Source organism: Bos grunniens, chromosome 11 (genome assembly GCF_055505025.1).
Source record: "Bos grunniens cultivar Pamir isolate PY7600 chromosome 11, Bosgru_T2T1.0, whole genome shotgun sequence".
Classification (NCBI taxonomy): domain Eukaryota; kingdom Metazoa; phylum Chordata; class Mammalia; order Artiodactyla; family Bovidae; genus Bos; species Bos grunniens.
In genome coordinates this window covers 79,180,717-79,205,591 of record NC_141175.1, presented here as the reverse complement: position 1 = coordinate 79,205,591, position 24,875 = coordinate 79,180,717, and the positions used below count along the sequence as shown (strand labels likewise).

The 24,875-nt window shown below is 41.9% G+C and overlaps 1 protein-coding gene across 10 annotated transcripts in view; it reads left to right on the top strand.

Moving 5' to 3' along the window:
* Positions 1-24,875, top strand: part of PRKCE (protein kinase C epsilon) — a 547,240-nt gene that overhangs the window by 470,539 nt on the left and 51,826 nt on the right. For 2 of the 10 annotated variants that reach the window (XR_015137027.1, XM_086327137.1), the window contains one exon: positions 6,344-8,213. The exons of 6 other annotated variants lie outside the window; for them this stretch is intronic. Coding sequence is in view for 3 of the 4 variants with exons in the window: in XM_086327137.1 (XP_086183263.1) it covers positions 6,344-6,365 (22 nt within the window). In the remaining variant the exon portion in view is untranslated. Of the gene's footprint in view, positions 1-6,343; positions 8,214-15,455; positions 17,280-24,875 lie in introns of those variants that run through there. 2 more of the 10 variants (XM_086327135.1, XM_086327141.1) reach the window with 1 other exon arrangement.

Below are 24,875 nucleotides of genomic sequence, written 5' to 3'. Positions count from 1 at the left end.
TTCAGAGATGTGAGTAAACTTGAAGGTCAACTACTCCAGCTCCATCTTTTATAGGTGAATAAACTGAAAGTCAGGGATGTGGTGTGACTTGTCCAAAGTCATTCAATCTCTTGGTAATGTAGGACGACCCATGAGTGGGAACTCTGGTGTTTTTTGATAGTATGGGCTGATAAATGACTCCAAATAAACAAGCAGAAATACCTGATTTGCAGTTGATTTCCATAGTGTAAATATTTCCTCTGGGGTGGGGTGGATTTCAAGCTACCCGCATTTCACAATCAGCTCACAAAGCTCTTGAAAATTTAGCAATCTGATTTGTGAGCTGGCACCAAAGGGGAAAGGGGCTTCCCTGGGGGCTCAGCAGTAAAGAATCTGCCTGCCAATGCAGGAGACTCAGATTCGATCTCTGGGTCTGAAAGATCCCCTGGAGAAGGAAATGGCAGCTCACTCCAGTATTCTTGCCTGGAAAACTCCGTGGACAGGGGAGCCTCGTGGGCTACAGTACAGGGGATCCCAAAGAGTCGGACAAGACTTAGTGACTAAACCACCAAAGAGGGGAGAGCTATGAGCATCTCTTCCCAACTAACTCCATGGTCAGTGACATTTTATTAGTAGGTTGATATCACCTATGGTGGGAGTATTTGTACTATGGAAATCATCAACTGCTACAGATCAAAGCTTATTTCCTCTGGAGAACTGTTTCTACATATTTATCAGTACCCTGCTATAAAATGAAATCTATAGATTAAGTTGGGCAGCACTGTTCAAGTCAACTATATCCTTATTGGTTTCCTGTCTGCTTGATGTATCACTAAAAGAAGGTATTTGTGCATTTCTCCTTTCAGTTCAATCTTTTTTCTAACAGTTTTGTTGCAATTTAATTTACATACCATACAGTTCACCCACTGAAAGTATACAAATACGTTTTTAATATATTCCCACAATTGTGCAACTCTCACCAAAGTATTTTCATTCCTCCAAAAAAAGCTCCATGTTTTTTACCCATCATCCCCCGGTCCTCCCCTATCCTCTTCCCCAGCCCTAGGCAGTCAACTTTCTCTGAAGATTTTCCTACTCTGGACATTGCATATAAATGGAATCATACAGTATGCAGTGTTTTGTAACTGGCTTTTATATATATATATAGAGAGAGAGAGAGAGAGAGAGAGAGCATATTTTCAAGGTTTATACATATTGTAGCATGTTTCAGTCCTTCATTCCTTTTTATGGCTGAATAAGAGGAACTAAAAAGCCTCTTGATGAAAGTGAAAGAGGAGAGTGAAAAAGTTGGCTTAAAGCTTAACATTCAGAAAATGAGGATCATGGCATGTGGTCCCATCACTTCATGGCAAATAGATGGGGAAACAGTGGAAACAGTGTCAGACTTTATTTTTGGGGGCTCCAAAATCACTGCAGATGGTGACTGCAGCCATGAAATTAAAAGATGCTTACTCCTTGGAAGGAAAGTTATGACCAACCTAGATAGCATATTCAAAAGCAGAGACATTACTTTGCCAACAAAGGTCCATCTAGTCAAGGCTATGGTTTTTCCAGTAGTCATGTATGGATGTGAGAGTTGGACTGTGAAGACAGCTGAGAGCCAAAGAATTGATGCTTTTGAACTGTGGTGTTGGAGAAGACTCTTGAGAGTCCCTTGGACTGCAAGGAGATCCAACCTAGTCCATTCTGAAGGAGATCAGCCCTGGGATTTCTTTGGAAGGACTGATGCTAAAGCTGAAACTCCAGTACTTTGGCCACCTCAAGAGAAGAGTTGACTCATTGGAAAAGACTCTGATGCTGGGAGGGATTGGGGGCAGGAGGAGAAGGGGACGACAGAGGATGAGATGGCTGGATAGCATCACTGACTCGATGGGCGTGAGTCTGAGTGAACTCCGAGAGTTGGTGATGGACAGGGAGGCCTGGCGTGCTGCAGTTCATGGGGTTGCAAAGAGTCAGACACGACTGAGCGACTGAACTGAACTGAACTGAATGTTATGTTGTATTGGTATACCACATTTTGTTTATTCATTTATCAATTGATGGGCCCTTGGGTTGTCCACCTGCTGCTATTAATACTGCTCTCCAAGTCATTGAGTGGACATACGTTTCCATTTATCTAACCTAGGAATAGAATTGCTGGGTCAAATGGTGTAAGTTTTTGAAGGACTGTCAAACTGTTTTCCAAAGTGTCTGCACCATTGTGCATTCCCACCAGCAACAAGTGAAGGTTCTAGTTTCTTCCCATCCTCACCAACACTTACCATTGTCTCTCTTTTTTGATGACATATCCCACTGGTTGTGGTGTATATCTAACTGTGGTTCTGAGTTCTATCAGTTTTTACCTCTATTTAGATATTCTGTTGTTCAGTACATTCATGTTTAGGATCTTTAGGTCATCCTGAAGAATTGATGCCATTATTATATAATGTACCTTATTCCTGATAATTTCTCATATTGTGAAGTCTGCTTTGTCTGAAATCAATATAGATAGCTCAGCTTTCTTATGATTAATGTCAGCATGGTATTGCTTTCTCCATCCTTTCACTTTTAATCTATCTGAATCTTTATTATTTAATGTGTGTTTCTTATAGACAACACATAGTTGGGTCCTGTTTGTTGTTTCTTAATCCACTCTGACAATCTGTCTTTTATTTGATGTATTTAGACCATTCACACATGAAGTGATTATTGATAGAGTAGGATTGATATCTATCATTTTTAATGATTTTTTATTAATTACATTTGTTTTTTGTTTCCCCTTGCCCCTGCTGTTGCTTTTTTTTTTAATTAAAAAGAAAAATTGCCAATTGTAATTGTAAGATGCACCTTAAATTCAAAATTATTAAAATGTAAAAAAAAAAGTGTGTTCTAGAATTTATGAACCATAGTCATAGTACTGCTCCCCCATAAGGAGGTTGTGGGGCTTAAATAGGGCTGTGCATCAAAGTACTTAGTGCAGTGTTCGGTATGGCAGTGGGCAGTGACTATTAACCATTATCATAATTACTGTATTAGTCCTATCCAGTTACTCTCTGATCTCAAAGCTGACCTGGACACCCCAGTTCTATCACTGCATCACAGTTGAGAATAACTACCCTAAATACATAAGTATATGGTCCCGGATTGAGTTTTTTTGTGGTCACTTACTGTAAATATGTTCTCTTAGCCTGTTTGTTCTGTAGTCCATATTTAAATACAAAACTCTAAGATCGGATAGTGCTGTATTTGAATCCTAGATTCATCACTTACAGAGAAATGACCTTGAGAAATGTATTAACCTCTCTCAGTCTCAGTTTCCTTATGTGTGAAATGTTTATATCAATACCTTCCTTGCAGAATATGGTTAGGACACAGCAAGTGCCCAAATCATAGCTATTATGTTTATCAGTTGTCATCCTATCAATTTCTCTAAATTAGAGCTTACTGTGCCTCAGTATCCCTTTCTGAGCTGAAAACTCTAGGCAGGACCTGATGGGTACAGAGAATTTAAACATTAGCAGGGGAAATGCCCTGAACCATAGGGACCAATCTCTCCAGGTAGATTTGGCAGTGAGGAAAGGGGCTACTTCCTAACATTTCTCACATTCGGGGTTCCCTCTTAGCCCTGGAGAGGGTCTGCTCTAGGGCTAAAAGAGATCCTAATTGATCCAGGCAGCAGGGGCCACATGAGGGCAGCCATCCTTCTCACATCCATCATAAAGCAGTGACTCCTGATAGAACACTAGCTGCATATTCATTGGTTCTGTTGCAGGGGCCCTAGATAGGTGATTGTGCTTAAACTCTGCAGCTTTCTCCTCAGGAATATTCTAGATAATGCGAATTATTCATTTTCCTTTACTTCCTTATTCATTTGTCTCCTGTATTTTTGTTTTCTGAATCCAGTTTGGGTTTAATGGGAATGAATTACCACCTCTCTCTTCACTCCTCAGTTAAATTCAGTTCAGTCGCTCAGTCATGTCTGACTTTTTGCAGCCCCATGGACTGCAGCACACCAGGCCTCCCTGTCCATCACCAACTCCTGGAGTTCACTCAAACTCACATCCATCGAGTCGGTGATGCCATCCAACCATCTCATCCTCTGTCATCCCCTTCTCCTCCTGCCTTCAGTCTTTCCCAGCATCAGGGTCTTTTCCAGTGAGTCAGTTCTTCACATCAGGTGGCCAAAGTATTGGCACTTCAGCACCAGTCCTTCCAATGAATGTTCAGGACTGATTTCCTTTAGGATTAACTGGTTTGATCTCCTTGCAGTCCAAGGGACTCTTAAGAGTCTTCTCCAACACCACAGTTCAAAATCATCAATTCTGCGCTCAGCCTTCTTTATGGTCCAACTCTCATATCCATACATGACTCCTGGAAAAACCATAGCTTTGAGTAGACAGACCTTTTACATCTTTAGAGTCTGAATAACACCAGGCTGGGCCTTTGGACCCAGATGAGCAGGGGACATCCATTGACAGAAGAATCCTACAGTGCTCGGCTCTGTTTCATGGTGGTGGAGAATATGTCAGCATCAAACTAAATATGAGAAGAGCTAGGTCTGCCTAGAGGAAATTTCTCTGTCAGTATAGTTTTCTCTGGTTGGGAACTTTTGTTCATGACTTTTCTAAGTCAAGGCTGCAACCTTTCCAGAGGCTGGGCATCACCTGGCCAATATAGCTGGAAACAACAGTGCCCTTCTAGAGTTACAATTTCTAGAAAAATCTAAAATTCTTAACCTCGAGAGAGGTTAAGCTGTACTTAACAGCTTAAGTTATGTACTTTGCTGTACTTTATGATTCAGTGGGAATTTTGTGATATACTGACATGAATTAAAAAAAAGGGGGGGCAGGAATTAGAGCAATTATCTGGATCATCCAAACCAAGAAAAGGGCAGGATTTGGAGAAAAAGGATTTCAGGCCTCAATAATATATATTTGGGTATCCCTTTTCACAAGAGATATAAGATCCCAGGAAATCCTGTCCTATTGCCAGGGGCTGCTGAGGAGAGGCAGGGGCAGTTCCACAAAGTTTCCAACATTTCGTGAGTTTGGTCCGTATGAATGGCAGCCCTGGAGTGCCATTTCTCCATCCTATGTCCCTCCTGGGCCACAGTGGAAATCAAGCATCAGTCTAAGCCCTGGAAGGGGTCAGGGGAACTTATTTCACAAGTTATCCACTACCCAAAGCAGAACAAAGTTTTCAGCCAGTCACCTTGGACTTTGCAAGCTTCCACAAATAGGACCTGTTCCCAGACTCTGCTTTCCATCTTTTCCAGGTTCCTGTGAGATAGTGGAAGTGTGTCCTATTGGTGAGAGTCTGAAAACCTAACTTATTTTTTGCACAAAAAAATCCACATCTCATTAGACCCCCAAGCCCCAGTGAAAAATGTCCACCCAGTGTGTCTTATCCAGAAACCTGAGCCGCTGAGCCCATGGCTAGAAGAATAAACCAAGGGGTGTAAGGAATCCAGAAGCCCCACTTTCCTACAGATGTCATGGAATTCTCCAGTGGGGACCTTTTATTGTCAAAGGTGCATTTGTGTGCATACAGCAGGGTACCAGCCATCAGAGATACACCTTTGCCTGCAGGAGGCCAGATTTAGGAGCTGTCTGTGTGAAGCAGTGCTGGCTTCATAGCTCCTGAGTTCTATTTGTGTGTTTGTCTGAATTACAAATCAGTGTTTTGGGTGGAAGCAAGATGCACAGCTATATTTAGAACCCACTTAGAATCAGACACAGGCTCCTTTGCCCCTCTGTAATTACCACCTCATTATAGCCTGTACCCTAGGGAATGCAGCTTAGCTCTTTCCCATCATTTGCCTTCTTTCCTTTTATCTTTGTGTATATTGTTGTTCAGTCGCCCAGTCATGTCGGACTCTTTGCAACCCGGTGGACTGCAGCGTGTCAGGCCTCCCTGTCCCTCACTGTCTTCCGAAGATTGCCCAAGGTCATGTCCATTGCATCAGTGATGTCACCCAGCCATCTTTGTGTATAAGGCTCTATTTTTGTTTTGTTTTTCATTATAAGACTAAAAATTTCTCACAATGAGGAACCAAAGGCCTAAAGTTACAGAAAGAAAAAACTTGCTTTATAATATTACAGGGCAGGAAGATTAGGGTAAGATTTCCCAAAGGTGAATGAGCATTTATTTGTACAGTGGCTTATGGGATTTCAGACTGTGGCTAAGGAAGTAGAGCTTGCGCAGTCTAGAAAGGTTTCACTTTTGTTCGTATGTCTCCAAATTTAAATTGTTAGCAGTTGGAGGTCTGGGAACATGACCTTTCCTCCTTTTGGGTCCTCCAAGCTGCCCAGAAAGGGCTGTATATGAGGTAAGCCAGTTTAAGAAGGTTATCTCTGTTCTGCAGGTGGGCACGTTCCTGCACATAGAGATTGGCAAATGAGAGATGCCTTTTAGAACTTCTCAGAGAACAGTGTACCTACATGGATATGAATCGCAACCACAACCCACAGGAGAAGTCTTGAATCCTAATCCAAAACATCCAGAGTAATAAGCAACTCAGTAACTGTTGCCTGGATGCTTTCATCCTAGTTTCAAATAAAATAAGATGATGATGAAAACTGTGAGACCAGACTGGTGAGCTGTTGGTGACCCAGTACTGTTGACACCTTGGAACAATTATGAAATAAGAAAGTTGGGGTATTCTGATGGTATTCTCCCCACCCGCATCTGCTCTTAGCAGAAACCAATGGAAGAAAACAAAAACAGCCATTCAAAAGGATACATGTACCCCGGGTTTCATAGCAGCATTATTTTCCATAGAACTTCCAGATGTTTAAGTTGGTTTTAGAAAAGGCAGAGGAACCAGAGATGAAATTGCCAACATCCGCTGGATCATCAAAAAAGCAAGAGAGTTCCAGAAAAACATTTATTTCTGCTTTATTGACTATGCCAAAGCCTATGACTGTGTGGATCACAATAAACTGTGGAAAATTCTGAAAGAGATGGGAATACCAGACCACCTGACCTGCCTCTTGAGAAACCTATATGCAGGTCAGGAAGCAACAGTTACAACTGGACATGGAACAACAGACTGGTTCCAAAAAGGAAAAGGAGTACGTCAAGGCTGTATATTGTCACCCTGCTTATTTAACTTCTATGCAGAGTACATCATGAGAAACGCTGGGCTGGAAGAAGCACACGCTGGAATCAAGATTGCCAGGAGAAATATCAATAACCTCAGATATGCAGATGACACCACCCTTATGGCAGAAAGTAAAGAGGAACTAAAAAGCGTCTTGATGAAAGTGAAAGAGGAGAGTGAAAAAATTAGCTTAAAGCTCAACATTCAGAAAATGAAGATCATGGCATCTGGTCCCATCACTTCATGGGAAATAGATGGGGAAACAGTGGAAACAGTGTCAGACTTTATTTTTCTGGGCTCCAAAATCACTGCAGATGGTGATTGCAGCCATGAAATTAAAAGACATTTACTCCTTGGAGGGAAAGTTATGACCAACCTAGATAGCATATTCCAAAGCAGAGACATTACTTTGCCAACAAAGGTCCATCTAGTCGAGGTTATGGTTTTTCCAATAGTCATGTATGGATGTGAGAGTTGGACTGTGAAGAAAGCTGAGCACTGAAGAATTGATGCCTTTGAACTGTGGTGTTGGAGAAAACTCTTGAGAGTCCCTTGGACTGCAAGGAGATCCAACCAGTCCATCCTAAAGGAGATCAGTCCTGGGTGTTCATTGGAAGGACTAATGCTGAAGCTAAAACTCCAATACTTTGGCCACCTCATGCGAAGAGTTGACTCATTGGAAAAGACCCTGATGCTGGGAGGGACTGGGGGCAGGAGGAGAAGGGGACAACAGAGGCTGAGATGGCTGGATGGCATCACCAACTCTATGGACATGAGTTCGGGTAGACTCTGGGAGTTGGTGATGGACAAGGAAGCCTGGTGTGCTGTGATTTATGGCGTCACAAAGAGTCGGACAAGACTGAGCGACTGAACTGAACTGAACTGAAAATATGGAAGCAACCTAAGTGTCCATTGACAGAGCATGGATAAAGAAGATGTGGTATATATATACAATGGAATACTACTCTATTTACGCTATAGAAAATACTGAAATTTTGCCATTGGCAACAACGTGGGTGAACCTGGAGAGTATTATGCTTAGTGAAATAAGTCAGACAGAGAAAGACATACTGTGTGTTACCACTTGTATGTGGAATCTAAAAAGTAAATGAATACATATAACAAAAAAGAAGTCAAGTGAACCATTTTACTGATGATCTGTGCTAATAATAATGACCCTAACCCACAGCCTTCACATGCCTACCAGACAGGTTTATGCTCCATATGTTTGTCCCCACTCTGCCCTGTGCTTGGCCAGTGACCATAATTTAACCATCAAGATTAGTAATTTAATAAACATGAACATCCTATACTAAAATTAAAGGAAGAAAAACAAGTAGCAAAGAGGATGTACTTCGGTAGTTAGATTTGGAGAGGGGAAAACAAAACTGTGGGTAGCAGAAAGACCTTTCACTTAGAGAATCTAAAGAATTTCTGGTGGTTTTTCTTGCTATTGCTTAAAAGGAAGCCAGCAGTAAAGAAAATTGTAGGTCAAATTTCATAGAAGAAGGAACATGAAACAAAGGATTTTATCTTTATTAGCTAAGGACCCAATTTAATGTTTGAAGGAAAGTGGAAAAATAAAAAAACCAACAATGGACTGTCCAAAGGGACTATGGAACCCTGTCAAATTAGCTCCTCCAGAAAGCATGTGAGGGCATCAGGGGCTGGGAGTTTCTCAATTCTGCCATAAGGAAACACACTGATTTTTTTCTAAGCAAACAGAGCAGAGTTTACACATCCAAATGAGTGTTATCATCTGCTTTAAAAGAGTCCTCCTGGGAGACTTTATTCTCAGGGCAAAAATATTGCTTTTCCTCTGAATATTTTTATACCCCTCTCTAGATTTTACTTTGAATATCTCTTTTGTGTCTCATAGTCCTCCTTTGGAAGTAAATCTGGTTTCTGAACATCATTTTGTAGCAAAAATAATGTGTGCCCATGACAGAAAAGCCCTGATTTTTCTGATTGGCTGTGAAATGATGGATTCTGACAGACCTTCTACATAAGGTCCAGGAAGCAAGGGGACAGCAGCAGCAAGCTCAGCAGTCCTTTCCCAGTAGCCTCCAGGGACCCCAATGTGCATCAGCCTGGCTGGGTGATAATATACCTATGAACCAGACACATCTGGGGTTATGAGATCCTGGCTCTACATGCTGGCCAATTCTTTTTCCCTTCTGACCTTCAGTGTCCTCACTGAAATCCTGGGATGTGTTGGTTTAGTTGCTAAGTTGTGTCCGACTCTTGAAATCCCATGGACTGTAGCCTGCCAGGCTGCTCTGTCCATGGGATTTCCCAGGCAAGAATACTGGAGTGGAAATACTGGGATAGTGTATGATTATCGTGACTATGAAGTGAAGTGTAATCCTTGAAAAACACATAAGACGGGCTTTATAATTATTTATTGTTATTATTATTCACTTATAATACCTTAATGTGGAGCCAAGTACATGGTAAGTAATCACTAAATATTAGTCAGTTGGTTACAAGGTTGATTCTAAATGTGTCAAGTTTGACTTGAAAGTACTTTCAAGCGTGGGGTCATCTAAGGTAACTGCAGAAAGGCTAGGAGAACATCTCTAATCCTTAATCCCATAAAACTATTCCAGAATGGCTTTTATTTACCTTGAAGGTCCACCCCAGCTCTAATAGTCTGTGAAATTGACTATTACATCAGATATTGGAATTAACATGAACAATAAGAAAAAGTGTTAAATAGCATGGATAATTGAAGAATAAACTGTCAGAGAGTCAAGTAACTTTATAGGTACAGCTTAAGGGAAAATATCTTGAATAACCACCTTAGCCCACTTTTGTGGAATTGTCAACGGGAAAGACTCCTCTGTGGCCTCGTCACTTAAGACGATGAAGTAATTTGTTTAACCTGGGCATGAGAGGCATTGCCAAGAAGAAAACCTACCTGAAACTCCACAAACAAAGAAGAGTGGGCACTTGGGGATGGGGAAAGAGTGCCAAGGTTGGCCAGAGAGCTTTTCGCCTTTTTATAATGCTTTCAGGTTGGTGAAGAAGGTTTTCATAGCTTTTCAGAAGATTTGAAAGAGAGAACAGATACTGGCCATTATGTTGCCATGTTGACTGCATGTTAACTGCAAAACCCAGTGTATGTATGGTATTATAAGCAAGATATTAAAATTATGGCAGGAAAGGCAGAGACACAGTAGAGTACCCCATTCATAGAAATCCTTGAAGTAACAAGAAAAATGGCGACGAGACTGTTTAATTATTACTACATTATAACAGACTTCACTAAGGAGGCTCCTAATGCAATCTTGTAACCACAGAACACAAATCAGGAAGAGAGTGACTTAAAGCCAAAGAGATGTAGGGTGAGGCGTGTAAAGGAAGACCTTTTTTACCTTCTTGAGGGTAAAACATGAGAATGAAAATCCTAGTGATGGACACGAGTGATGGGCCTGGAGGTTTAGGCATTGGCCTGTCCAAAGGTAGGCCTGGAGCATGGGCCCCAGGGAGCCTGGTAACTTCTGAGAAAGCAGATTTGTGACCTAGGACCCTCTCATTTTAGCAACGTGATTGAACCCCAGTCTGGGACAGATGCTTCTTGGGATGCTGGAGACTACCTGGGGTGGAACTGCAGGAGGAGAGTGAATAGGGCTTTTTCTTTCACCAGGACCCATGGAATCAACACAATAAAATTAACAGGGTTAAGTAGGCAGATTTGTGGGTTTGGAGGCATAATTGGTCCTATTTTTCTCTAGTCTTGACCTAACTGGAGTTCACTGGGTATGTAATGGAAAAAAAACAACCAGCTTGATATAAAAATACAGGAAATGCCTGCAATCACTGCTGATTACAGTAGCAGCTTTCCTTCTGTTATTTTTGTGAAGGAAAAAAAAAAAAACAGGATTTGTTAGGTTTGGTTTTGCCTTTTTTTCCCCTTTCCTAAATGGTAGAAACAATTTAGCCTATTCTTTTTAGGGCATTCTTTACTCTAGCTAAATGATGTCATTTAATCTTTATAAATAAGGGATGGGATGGGTCAAAGAAGACATTCAAATTCTATCTTTAATATAACTCCTGTAAATATAAAATATATTCAAATGGTTCCAAATATGGTTTATTGGTCCTGGGGGCTCATGTTTTCCGAATTTCCTCCAATTCCTAATCTCTCTAGGCTGAACAGGAAGAACCAAGCTTTTAGCATACTGCCTGGTTTTACAGTGAGGTTTATATTAGTTCTAGGAGAGGTAATACTGTTTCCAGTGATTTCTTTTCCCAGAAACCATCACTTTTTAGCAAGTTGAAGACTCCTGCAATGAGACCTTCTGAGCCAGTGGACTGAGAGACACACAATGTCCCATCAGCAGAGAGAGCGCTGGGCTCTCATCAACCGGGGGCTATCAGGCCGCATCCCACCCAGTGTGTTAGTGGAAGTCAGCTAGCAAATCTTGATTTTGGCTTCAGGGTTCTCAATTTCTGTTGCTGGAATTTGGATCAAATAGGTGAAACCTGTAGTTACAATGTGTTTTAAAGCACCACCAAGAAATTTGTGGATTCCCTGGCCTTCAGCTGGGAGGACTCTGGGAGCTTGCAGATGGGAAACTCACTGGGCGCTGCACGGAACATGCTGGAATCTGCAGGTAGAGCCATGAGGCCCCTTTGTTCCTGAGGCTCCAAGAAGTGTTGTCATTCTAGATAATGGAGCAAGAAACTCGGTTCCTTATTAGCATAGCACTAAGGAGGATTTGATTCTACTTAAAAAGAAGGATTTGACTCTTACACAGCAGCCCTGTTTGGGGAAAAGGCAATGAAATCAGGCTGGGAACACTGTCATTGGCTATAGTTTCTTTGCCCCTGCTGAGATTAGAGCGGGTGATCCCTGATGCTCCTCTAGCACAAAGACTCTCAGTGGTACTGACAGTCTGGAGTTAGTTTTGGTTGTGCGGCTGAAAAGGGGGTGCTGTTGCTGGTGTGGCTAGAGGCCGAGGCTGCTGCTGAACGTCCTGCGATGCACTCACAGGGCCGCCCCCGCAGCAAACTGTCCAGCCCGAGATGTGAGTAGCACAAGGAAGATAAACCCTGCCCCAGCTCCAGAGCTCTGCGATTATGCAACCCTAAAGCTTGGAGAGGTCATGAGTTAACAGGACCCTTGTTTTGGCTGCTAAGGCTTATGCAGTTTAGGTGGGGTACAGCCAGAACTGCAGACTTTTCAGACCTTGAAGAAACCAGATCAGGCTTTTTGAATCCTTTTGGAGACAGAAGAAGACATTTCCTCTCCTTTTTTCCACTCAGCAAGGTTCTACAATTTAACTTCTTAGACTATATTGGATATTTTTTCAAAGGGTACCATCCATATTAGAAAAACCAAAGGTTGTTGGGTTGGGGATGTTTTTCTTTTTTTTCTTTTTTGATAAATATCAAATCAAGACATAGTTAATCTATCCATATTGTAAAAACTAGAATAGCCTAAATATGATCTTCTATTCTTATTAATTTCCCACCTCTGTGGTCTTCTATATGTTTCCCATAAACATGTGGCAATATCCATTCCCAGACGAAAACCACTCCTCTCCAGATAAATTTTATTTCAAACAAAACACATTTTTTCGAAAGTCATTTTGCCATCACAACTCGATCTAACCGGAGCACCTTCATCTTACCCCACCCTTTCAGTGTCTTTTATGGGGAAGTTTATGCCAGCAATGGTTTGGTGTTCTAGGGATTAAAAGGATTAAGAACACACAGACAGACAATTTTCATTTCCACTTTGGTGCACCCATCGTAAAGTAAACATTGCATGGTTTATGGCCTCTTGGGACCAGACTGTCTTGAACATTTTATGGCATGAGGGGGGCCCCACCCTACATGCTGAAAGAAGTTTCCCAGGTCTGTTCTCTCTGACACCAAGGTGCCCAGGGCATGCTCTCCCCATCTTCGACACCCACTTGTGGATGCCTGCAAACACCTGCCCAGTCTGTACCACACAGCACAATGGACTCTGAGATAGTATAGGTGCCCATGGGGAACTTACAGGACCTGAAATTGTGTCGGGCTTGTAGGGGATGGCTAGAGAATGTCAATCAATTTGTTGATGTGAAATTCTGGGATGATGGTCAGGCTTATCAATTTCAGTACAAGGATCATATAGCAGTGGGTGTTTGGCACACGTCATGAGGCATATTCAGACTAAAGTCAGACCAGCATGCAATCTCTGAACACATACAACCTGTCCTCATACACCTGATCACATACCAAAAATGGTGCTCGTAGGTGCCTTGGAACAGGAGTTAGGCTCTGATCATAGAAGGAAGAGCACAATTCTTTCTGATCAGTCAGCTCATTCATGGACTAGGCCTCTCCCAAACTGTGTTTGTGGGTTACTTAAGAGCAAAAGAGACCAGAGAAACATTTATGCCTGCCCCCATTTTATCCCCCCCTTCTTTCCTCCCTCCCTCCCTCTTCACCTCCCTTCCTCCCACCTCCCTCCTTTCCTTCCTAGTTCTTTTTTCTTACTGAGGTATAATAGGCCTATAGCAAAATATGCATTTCCCAGATGTTAACGAATTTTTACATAATTGTACACCTATGTAACCCAGACTGAGATAGAGACTGTTTCTTGCAGCCCAGCAGGCTGATGCCTCCTCAGTCAGTACCATCCTTATCCTAGGGGTTACTACCATTCTGACCATAAGTAAGTTTTATATTTAGGTCTCTTTAAAACTGACCTTAGTGCTAAAATAATCTACATAACCTTCATTGTCTCCCTCTGATATTGCCCAAGTCTGGGTCGATCTTGCCCAAGTCTGGGTTGGTACGTGAAGCTCCTCATATTGAAAATTATTAATAATGATTATTGAGAAATTAAATCATGCCCAGCAATAAGTGTTTTTCCATCTGTTCTTTCATTTAACCCCTGGGAACACAGCTTGTGAGGTAGATAGCATTGTCCCTATTTTACAGATGAAGAAACTGAGACTTCAAGTTGTAACAGGAAACAAGAGGTTCCAGAACCAGGAAGTGGGGGAGCAGCATTGGAACCTGGCTCCTTTGACACCACAGTCTATATTCCTTAGCACTATGCCAACAAGCATGTTCCTCCATTATACTTAGAAGACCTAGCAAAGCCAAATTATTTTTCCTATAAAATTGAGTTCAATACTCCCTAGTAAAAGTGGAGGAGAGATTCTAGAAAACTTTACCAGACCGTCTTGCTGTTGGTCATTGTGGCAGTATTTACTGCCCAGTGGTCATAGCCTGAAACCTCTCTTGTAATGTATGTTTAAGTTTAAGAAATATGTTTACTCAAGTTCACTAGCAAAAATGTGCAAATACAAGGAAAGGAAAAGCTTTACAAAGGAAAACACTTGAGCCCCCACCCCCTTTTTTTTGGTCAACACACTGCTCATAGGAAACTCAGAGTGAAAAGATAAGCAAGTCACACCCTTTAATGTCTCAAACTATTACCTCTCGGTTGTGGAAGTTACTGGGGAGTAGTGAGACTAGAATAAGGTTCAATGAGAGAATGAAGATAAAAGATATGGAGAGAGTCAAAAGCAAGGCCCAAAAAGCAAAGAATTATTTCTCTTGGGGGAATGAACAATTTCTCTCTTGTTTACTATTTGGCCACCTGATGCAAAGAACTGACTCATTAGAAAAGACTCTGATGCTGGGAAAGATTGAAGGCAGGAGGAGAAGGGGATGACAGAGGATGAGATGGTTGGATAGCATCACCGACTCGATAGACTTGAATTTGAGCAAGCTCCGGGAGTTGGTGATGGACAGGGAAGCCTGGCGTGCTGCAATCTATGGGGTCGCAAAGAATCAGACATGACTGACCAACTGAACTGAACTTACTGTTTAGGATCCTGAAGAGTTGTTTTGTATCACAGAGATCAAAAGCACATATATTGGTTTTTACATTACATGATGTTTCCCCTTAGGTGGTGAGGATTAGCACCTTTTCAAGCACAGAGTAATGAGGTTCCCAGTAATGAATGAAGAGACTTATGAGGTACATACTGATGCAAGGGGAAGCAAACTCAAGGCATGGCTGATTTCAAGCAACTGATAGCAGTCAAGTGATTTCTCTGAGTCTCCTAGTTAGACATGTGGTTTTTAAATGCTGTGTGCTCAGTCACTCAGTCATGTCCGAATTTTTGCAACTCCGTGGACTGCAGCCAGTCAGGCTCCTCTATCCTTGGGTAGTCTCCAAGCAAGAATGCTGGGGTGGGTTGCCATGCCCTTCTCCAGGGTATCTTCCCAACCCAGGGAGCGAACCCACGTCTCCCGTATTGCAGGCAGATTCTTTATCGACTGAGCCACTAGGGAAGCCTGGTTTTTAAATGTTTGCTTGTAAATGAAGATATGAGGGCACTATTTTTATTTCTAATTACAGTGGCATTGCTGCCGCGAGGAGTATGAATAGACAATCATCTGGGAAGAATTTCCTCTTAAGGAACGTGCTGTTTCTTCAGTCGTGTCCAACTCTTTGCAACCCCATGGACTGTAGCCCGCCAGGCTCCTCTGTCCATAGGATTCTCCAAGCAAGAATACTGGAGTGGGTTGCCATTGCCTGCTCCACCTCTTAAGGAATAGTTCAATTTAATCAGCTGATATTAGTAGACTCAAGTCCCCCCTCCTCTGTGAAACCTTATTTGACCAGTACCCTTGACACTATCCTATAATTCTATGTTCACTCCCCAACTGGATGTCCCTATTTGTGTTATAAAAAAAAAAAAAAAATGACCATGTAAATCCATGGCTCTACATTTATGTTAGGGCCTCTGGGTGGAGGAAAGAGGGCATATTCTGGGTCCTTAGTACCTCATTCATTGATCTAACTTTGATAGACTTAAACACTTTAAAGACTGGGAACAAGTCTTATATCTCTCTGATCCTCCATTATATCTAACAAAGATCTTTACATAGTCCTTGTGGTGAATGATAAGGATAATTGTGCTGTATGTTCATATAATGTCAGATGACCCTGAACAATTAAAAATATTTCTCCACTAGCAGCCTCCACGTAATTGGTAAATATGGTGAGTCTCAAAAAGAACTCCTTACACACAGTTAAATCTTTTCTAGAAAAAATGTCACACTTGGATTCTCTCACTGGGGCACAAATAAGACACTTTGGTAATGATTTGTTTTGCCCACTTTAGCCATTAATTGCCCAATACGGACACGACTGAGTGGCTTCGCTTTCGCTTCTCTCTGTAGCAATTTCTCGAATTCTGCTTCGCTGACTTTAGTCATACGCTATGCTAAGTCACTTCAGTCGTGTCCGACTCTGTGTGACCCCATAGATGGCAGCCCACCAGGCTCCCCCGTCCCTGGGATTCTCCAGGCAAGAACACCAGAGTGGGTTGCCATTTCCTTCTCCAATGCATGAAAGTGAAAAGAGAAAGTGAAGTCGCTCAGTCACGTCCGACCCTTAGTGACCCCATGGACTGCAGCCTACCAGGCTCCTCCATCCATGGGATTTTCCAGGCAAGAGTACTGGAGTGGGGTGCCATTGCCTTCTCCTTTTAGTCATATATATGTATACAAACTTTAGAAAATTCGAATTCAGTTGATTTGCATTTATATTTATCTAAATATTAGTAGAAATGTCTTTGGAAAATGAGTGGATGTTCTGTACACAGTTCACACATTCCATAGAACTCAGTGATCCATATTCTAACAGAAAGGAAAAACTAGCATGGTCCCCAGTGACTTTGGGGTTGCATTTTAGGTAGCAATGATTGGGTTTACTAGTTTGAGTTAATGAGAATTTATCTGGAAGAAAGGAATCTTTTCTGAAGTTGGTATATTGGTCCAGAGTTTGGCTCTTACCATGCAGAACTTAAAGAGAGTAGGAGAGACAGAAGTCAGTTTCCTGGATAGGGTTAAGTATATCATCAAGAGGGAAATGAATTAGTCATTCACTTCATCTAGCCAAAGTAACTGGTGAAATTTTTCAACTTTTTAGTCTCTTTAAGTAATTTCCTTCTACTAAGTTCACACATGCCGATAAACACATACCAAAAATAAAAAAAATTAACAAGTGAAGGTCCTTAGTAGGTACATAAGTAAGCACCCTCTGAGAAAAACAAATGTTTCAGCCTATGACAATGAGTCATTCCTAATTCACATTAGGATTAAATAAGCATGAAAATCAACGTCCATTCTGTACATAATTACTGCCATAATAAACTGGAGTGTGAATCAAGATCCAGTTGTACGTGTCTCCATTGTATCTAAGTGAAATACTTGTTTAAAATGATTAAAAATTATTCAAGGCAAGTTAATCTGTACAAACATCAGGGCAAATGTAAGCAACAGGATTGGGACTGCCAAGCCATGGCACTAATAGCCCAACAGGTTGGTTCTTGTAGAGTGCGTCTATTAGGCAGGGTTATTTTATCAGCTTAGCATCCAAGCTGTGGCACAGACAACACTAAGTTTCCAGAAGAAAGTTACCTCATGGATCTTTCTTTAGTAAGTGCTCCCAAGTGCTGCCTGTCTTGGAAGCTGACCCCCTTCAGCCCACAGAGCTCTCTCTGGGTTTCCTCTGAGCACCTCTGTTCATTTTTATGAAGTCAGCCATTACACTTTTAGTAGGTGCTGAATATATCTATCCCAGGCACAGTGAGAGGTCCTGTGGGGATGAAGTGGTGAACTCGACTGGGTCGCTTCATCCCCTCCTTGTGCCCAGTGGGGGAGATAGACAAACAGGCATTCACATTTCCTTGTCACGAATAGTATGGTGGGGGAAGTCCAGATACCTTGGCACTTCTTAGGAGGAGCACTGAACCTAACTGGAGGAGCTCATGAAAGTTTCTTACAGGAAATGCTGGGAGGTGACCAGTGAGGAGTGAGGAAGAGTGTTCTAGGCAGAGGACAGTTTCTGCAAAAACCTAAACATGAGCACTTACTATTTATACCTTTTATTTCATGCTTCTTGATACTTGACTCTATTTCCCATTGTAGTGTTGGAGTAGAAGCTTTTTTTTCCCAGCAGAAACTTTCTTTAGTATCCTTGGGTCTCCCCAAGAGTTTGGCAACTGTGAGTTTCCTTCCCACTTGCCTGGAGGGTGAATGGTGGTGCCCCAGGTTCTCAGGGAAGCTGGGAGGAAAGAGCGGGGAGCACAGGGGAAGCAGACCCTGTGCCTAGGGGCCGGGCAGCACTCAGGACAGACGGGGTGAGACGAGGAGCCCTGGGCGGTGAAGACGCGCTTTGCTCAGTGACATTTTCCTTAAGACCCAGCATTAATAGGCTTACCCGAGATGAGCTCTTTTGAAACATGGGTGTTGTCCTTGAGCTTTAAAAACTAGAGTCTATTTGTGCTATTTTAAGCTTCCAGACCCTTAGCCTAGGAGTTGAAGGGCAAAGTATGGAAAAAAGCAAGGATTTGGGGCCAGAAAAACCTACAGATTTGGGCCTTCCCAGTAGCTCTGCTGCTTTAGTTTCGATTCTTTATTTAGCTTTCAGGTTTGTTCAGTTCAAACTCGTTGATCCTTGCCCTTAAACAATTCATCATTGATATTTTCTTCACAGATTGCTAAAACCCTGGATTCCTCATCTCTTAATACAGTGTCCTACAGGAGGATTCCTCTAGGTTTTTATAATATGCTTAATGTTTTTTCTTATTTTTAAGATGGAGTAGAAACAGCTGTATAGACCCTTTTTTTTTTTTTTTTTTAAGGGAGAGAGCCTTAAACCAGCATCTGATCCTAACCTCTAAGCTGCTGGGTCATGTCAACATACACTGAGTAGCTGTTATTTGCCTCAGCCTTCTCTTAGAGCATGAAGACCAATGCAGTTGGTATTGCTGGTCCTCACTGTTCTTCTCAATATCGGTCTCAGCTCCCAACCAGCACTGGGCACAGAGTAAGTGGTCAACAGTTTTTCGTGAATGTATGGTGACTAGCAGGCCCTCTCCACTCTCAAAATCATTGGCTTGGATCCTGAGATAGTTCAAGTTTGTAAGCCTTTGACAATGAGCAGCTGTCATCACGAGCAACCCGTGTGAGTGAGGGGTATTTAGATTGGCCTGGGACTGGGAGGGGGTTAGTCAAGGGTCTTAATAGTAAGCACAGCTCTGGCTAACTTGTACAACAAAGGAATTTGTTGGACAGAGATAGAGTAGATCATAGACACAACAGGCAAGCTGGAAAATCAAGGGGAAAATGGGCAGGGACCAAGGAGGCTGGATACACCCATGTCTCTTAAACTTGACCATGGCACACCGCAGTCTGAACAGCTCACAGGCCCTTCATGCCTCATGCCTCAAAAGTCCTAGAAGTATCAAAATGGACATGCCTGAATGTCCCATGCCCTTCCACAACTCACACCCAAGGTACCCACCCGCTCCTCCCATAACAAAGTCAAGTAGAGTGGGAAATTAAGGCAAAATCTAAGCAACATAGCCCACATTCTACAATTCCTATTTATATTTCCTCATTCTGGTTTTCCCTTCTGTCGGTGGTGGTGGTGGTTTGCCACTGTGTTGCTCTTTTACAGTGTCACTTAGAATGTAGTAAGTCTAAAAAATCCAACAGACTTTCAAATCTGTTTCTCTGGCAGATAGGCATTTTTTGGTTGGTTAGAGAGGAGTAAGAAACTAGTGGTTTGAATGATCATGTTTGGAAATTGCTCATGAAAAGGAATTAAAACTGATCTTTGTCAAGTACCCACTCTGCGCCAGGAACCATAATGAATTCTTCACATATGATCTCATTTAAGCATCACATTAAGCCTTTGGCATAAGTATTGTTATCCCCATTTTACAGGTGAGGGGCCTGCGGCTCTGTGAGCATCAGTCGCTGTCTTTACATTATTCTTGATAATAATTCAGTCAGAGTAATCTTTAAACTCACATCTGTGAAACATCACAGTCTCCTGCTTGGTCTCTGGTTCTCTGCCTTACTAATCCTCCCATGGCATCACAGAGAGTCCCTGTTTTGGTGAACATCCCCTAATCCTTATGTCATGACCTTTAGCCAGTTTTCCAAGGGCCCCAAATCTAGACTGCTTTTGACCATTAAAAATAAGATTGACAAGCCAATGAAGTGTCATTATTTAGAAATCAGCTGGATGACCACACACTAAAAGACCTTCTGGTCTGAAAATTTGGGTGGGTGATCTTGGAGTGACAGCACCAGAGAACAACCAGGCTGTCGGGGTTAATGACCTCTCTTGGCACTTGCACTGGGGCAGGCATTGTGGGCCTGGGGAGGATGTGGATGGTGGAGCAGATGTGGGTCCTTCTTTGGGCAGCTTATAGCTTCTCAGGAAGTCCTTCAGTGCCAAGGTCTCTACCATCCAGTGTAGACACATGTGGACTGTGTGGTTAGGAGCTCGCTCTGCAAGGTGCAGGCCTTCGTTCCTACCTCGACACTAACCATAGGCTTCTAGACAAGCTGTTCACCCTCTCAAGGTTTCAGTTTTGCCATCCATAAAACAGGAGTGATGTTAATCCCATTTCAGAGAATTTGGGGGAGAATTTGATGAGATCTTCTACATGAGGTGCAGCACGGTGGCTTTAGGATTTTCTCCTGGCTCCACCTACAGGTGGCAGAAGCCAAATCTTAGAATTCTGTCTCTTGGAAGTCATCTCACAAAGGCCCATGCACTTAGAAGGTGCTCAATAAATGCTTGTCGCTTAATGGAAAAGAAACAAGGACATGGACCAGAGTTCATCCCAGGCAAAATATTGATAGCACTTTCATTTCTTAACATGTTATTTATTGTTATATTAATTGATTATCAATTTCCATATTAGAATGTAAACTCCATGAGGGCAGGGAATTTGTTTCATCCATAATGAGAGCAGTACATGTCACACAGTAGCTGTTCAGTAAATATTTGAATGCATGAATAAATGGTCTTTCCTATGAAAGGGAAATAAGTTGGCTAGAAACCTGTGGGCAGTCTCTGCCCTGTAACCTCCTAGCCCTAGGCAGACCATCCCACTGTCCCACGGAGACTCCAGCCAACTTGGGTTCCTGCTGGCAGCCACCCACAGGAAGCTGCCTGTGCTTGCCCCTTGGCCCCAGCCAGCCAGCTCACCTGTGAGGCCCAGGGCAGAGCTTTTCAGATTGGCAACTGCTTAGTCTGATGTCATAAAACTCACTGAGAATTGCTGCCATTTGGGTTTATGATTTTCATTGTTTTATAGTTTATACTTGTGCCCTGCAGTGATTTTCCATTAAATCAGAACATTTATGTTTCAAAAAAGAGCTGATGTGGTTGTGGAGATATATATATATCTTAAAAGCTGATCACTGGCAATTAAAAACTGACAGTTATCAGCAGATTAGGAAATTAGCATTTGTTTAATAACATTCTATTTGAAGCTCTTAGTGCCTGAAATTTTTTTTTTAGCCTGATAAGGTGGCAGATTTTACATTTGTATATACTGAAGGCTTCAAGTGTAATTGTTGTTTCTACCCCTGTTAGCATAAACCAGTAGGTAAAAATAAGTTGCAAAATTGGGAAGGAACCAATGACAGAGTATAGTCTAAGAAGTTAACTAAAACTTCTATTGATTTTATGTAAAACATATCCTATAGGTACATGTATTATACTATATATACATAAAATAATTATATAGAATATGAATATATATATACAAATTATTATACTAAATATTCATTATATATATTAATCATAATAGATGCTTTATTACAGACATACTTTGTGTAATAGGCAACATACAACTCCCAACATCTCTCTATATTTGGTATGTATTAATCCTACTGTATATTATATATATGTACAGTTCAGTTGACCCTTGAACAGCACAGGGATTAGAGGAACCAAGCAAAAAGTTCATGCAAAAAGTTATACATGCAAGCTTCATGTATAAACTTCATGCAAAAAACTTCATGTATAAGTTACAATCAACCCTTCATACTCATGGTTCCATATTCACAGATTTAACCAACTGTGGAGTGTTCAGTACGTCTTTATAGGAAATAAAACCATCAGATTGACTTGGTTTGATCTCCTTGCAGTCCAAGGGACTCTTAAGAGTCTTCTCCAATACCACATTTCAAAGCATCGATTCTTTGGCACTCAGCCTTCTTTATGGTCCAACTCTCACATCCATATATGACTACTGGAAAAACCATAGCTTTGACTAGATGGACCTTTGTCGGCAAAGTAATGCCTCTGATTTTTAATATGCTGTCTATGTTGGTCATAGCTTTTCTTCCAAGGAGCAAGCATCTTTTAATTTCATGGCTGCAGTCACCACCTGCAGTGATTCTGGAGCCCAAGAAAAGAAAGTCTGTCACTATTTCCATTGTTTCCCCATCTATTTGCCATGAAGTGATGGGACCAGATGCCATGATCTTAGTTTTTTGAATGTTGAGTTTTAAGCCAGCTTTTTCACTCTCTTCTTTCACTTTGATCGAGAGCCTCCTCAATTCCTTTTAACTTTCTGCCATAAGGGTGGTGTCATCTGCATATCTGAGGTTATTGATATTTCTCCTGGCAATCTTGATTCCAGCTTGTGCTTCATCCAGCCCCGCATTTCGCATCATGTACTCTGCATATAAGATGAATAACCAAGGTGACAATATACAGTCTTGATGTATTCCTTTCCCAGTTTGGAACCAGTCCATTGTTCCATGTCCGGTTTTAACTGTTGCTTCTTGGCCTGCATACAGATTTCTCAGGAAGAGGTAAGGTGGTCTGGTATTCCCATCTCTTAAAGAATTTTCCACAGTTTATTGTGATCCACATAGTCAAAGGCTTTGGCATAGTCAATGAAGCAGAAGTAAATATTTTTATGAAACTCTCTTGCTTTTTCTGTGATCCAGCGGATGTTGGCAATTTGATCTCTAGTTCCTCTGCCTTTTCTAAATCCAGCTTGAACATCTGGAAGTTCAAGTTTCCCATACTGTTGAAGCCTCACTTGGAGAATTTTGAGCATTACTTTGCTAGCATATGAGATGAGTACAATTGTGCAGTAGTTTGAACATTCTTTGGCATTGCCTTTCTTTGGGATTGGAATGAAAACTGACTTTTTCCAGTCCTGTGGCCACTGCTGAGTTTTCCAAATTTGCTGGCATATTGAGTACAGCACTTTCACAGCATCATCTTTTAGGACTTGAAATATCTCAGCTGGAATTCTATCACGTCCACTAGCTTTGTCTGTAGTGATGCTTCCTAAGGCCCAGTTGGCTTCGGATTCCAGGATGCCTGGCTCTAAGTGAGTGATCACACCATAGCGGTGTTTTGGGTCATTAAGATCTTTTTTGTATAGTTCTTCCATGTATTCTTGCCACCTTTTCTTAATATCTTCCGCTTCTATTAGGTCTATACCATTTCTGTTCTTTTTATGTGCCCATCTTTGCATGAAATGTTCCCTTGGTAGCTCTAATTTTCTTGAAGAGATCTTTAGTTTTTCCCATTCAATTGTTTTCCTCTATTTCTTAGCATTGATCATTTAGGAAGGCTTTCTTACCTCTCCTTGCTATTCTTTGGAAGTCTATATTCAGATGGGTCTCATCCATATCTATGCCCAAACAACCTGCTCTACTGTGAGGATACATTCAGCTGGTGATTGCCGGCCAAGTCACTCTGAATTTTAACTGAATGACATCACTAAAATCCAAATTCTGCTTCAAGAATGATCCTATGGTTTAAAAAAGAAAAAAAAAAAAAAAGGCAGCTGACTCAGGCTGGATTCAGAGGTGGGATAAAGAGGCGACCACTAGGAGAGTGCTGGAGGGAACCTCCGCCCCCTCCAGGCAGAATTTGGAAAGTGGTATTGCACCATCTCCTCCACTAACTCTCCAGTCTTCTGACAAGTCTATGGAGGTTCCTGAGGGAAGTTGCATATATCAAGCTGCAAATGCCCATCTTAGCTTAATGACACTTAACAGATTTGCAAGTCATCAGAAGGACTTGTCGTTTAGGGGAGAGTAATTTTTCAAGGTAAGGGAGTGAAAAATATACCCTGAGTGCAGTTGCCCGCTCCAGTGGAGCAGTAGGTAGGGAGTGCCAGGGAGGGCAGCCAGAGGGCTGTGAGGCTGGTGGAGTAGAGAGAGGGACCCAGGAAACTGGACTGTTGTTGGGCTACTCCTCCACTCACGACGAGGAAGAGGAGGGAAAGCTGCTAGGTCCTTCTCGGTTAGAGCCTGGAAGCCTCCTGGAGAACATGGAGATCCAGTGTGTTTTCTCTGAATGAAAGTTCTTCCTATGTGGACACTAGGTTGTCTTATGCAGGGACATATCTCCCAGTGTCACTTGCAGAATTGTTACTTTATTTTTTTTTCCTGAGTGAAATTTTGGAAATTCCTTCTCTTTTTCCCTTTGACAGGTTTGACATTTTCTTTTCTTTACTAACACTATTCACCAGGCCACCCCTGGCACATGATACCTCTGTTGATTTGGCAAGTCATTTCTTAAAATATATAATTTATTATTAGTGTGTGCTAAGTTAATGGCAACCCACTCCAGTGTTCTTGCTTGGAGAATCCCAGGGACGGGGGAGCCTGGTGGGCTGCCATCTTTGGGGTCACGCAGAGTCGGACACGACTGAAGTGACTTAGCAGCAGCAGCAAGTTACTTTAGTCGTGTTCAACTCTTTGTGACCCTATGGACTGTAGCCTGCCAGGCTCCTCTGTCCATGGGATTCTCTAGGCAAGAGTACTGGAAAGGGTTAGAATACTAGAGTAGGTTATTGTTAGTAGTATTATCATTACTATTATTATTATTTCTGAATTGGAGTCACAAAGCATAAAGAGAAAATATCATAAATATAAATAAAGGTAAGCAATGTATCTCCCTGGGCCTAAGTTGGATAGAAAGAACTTG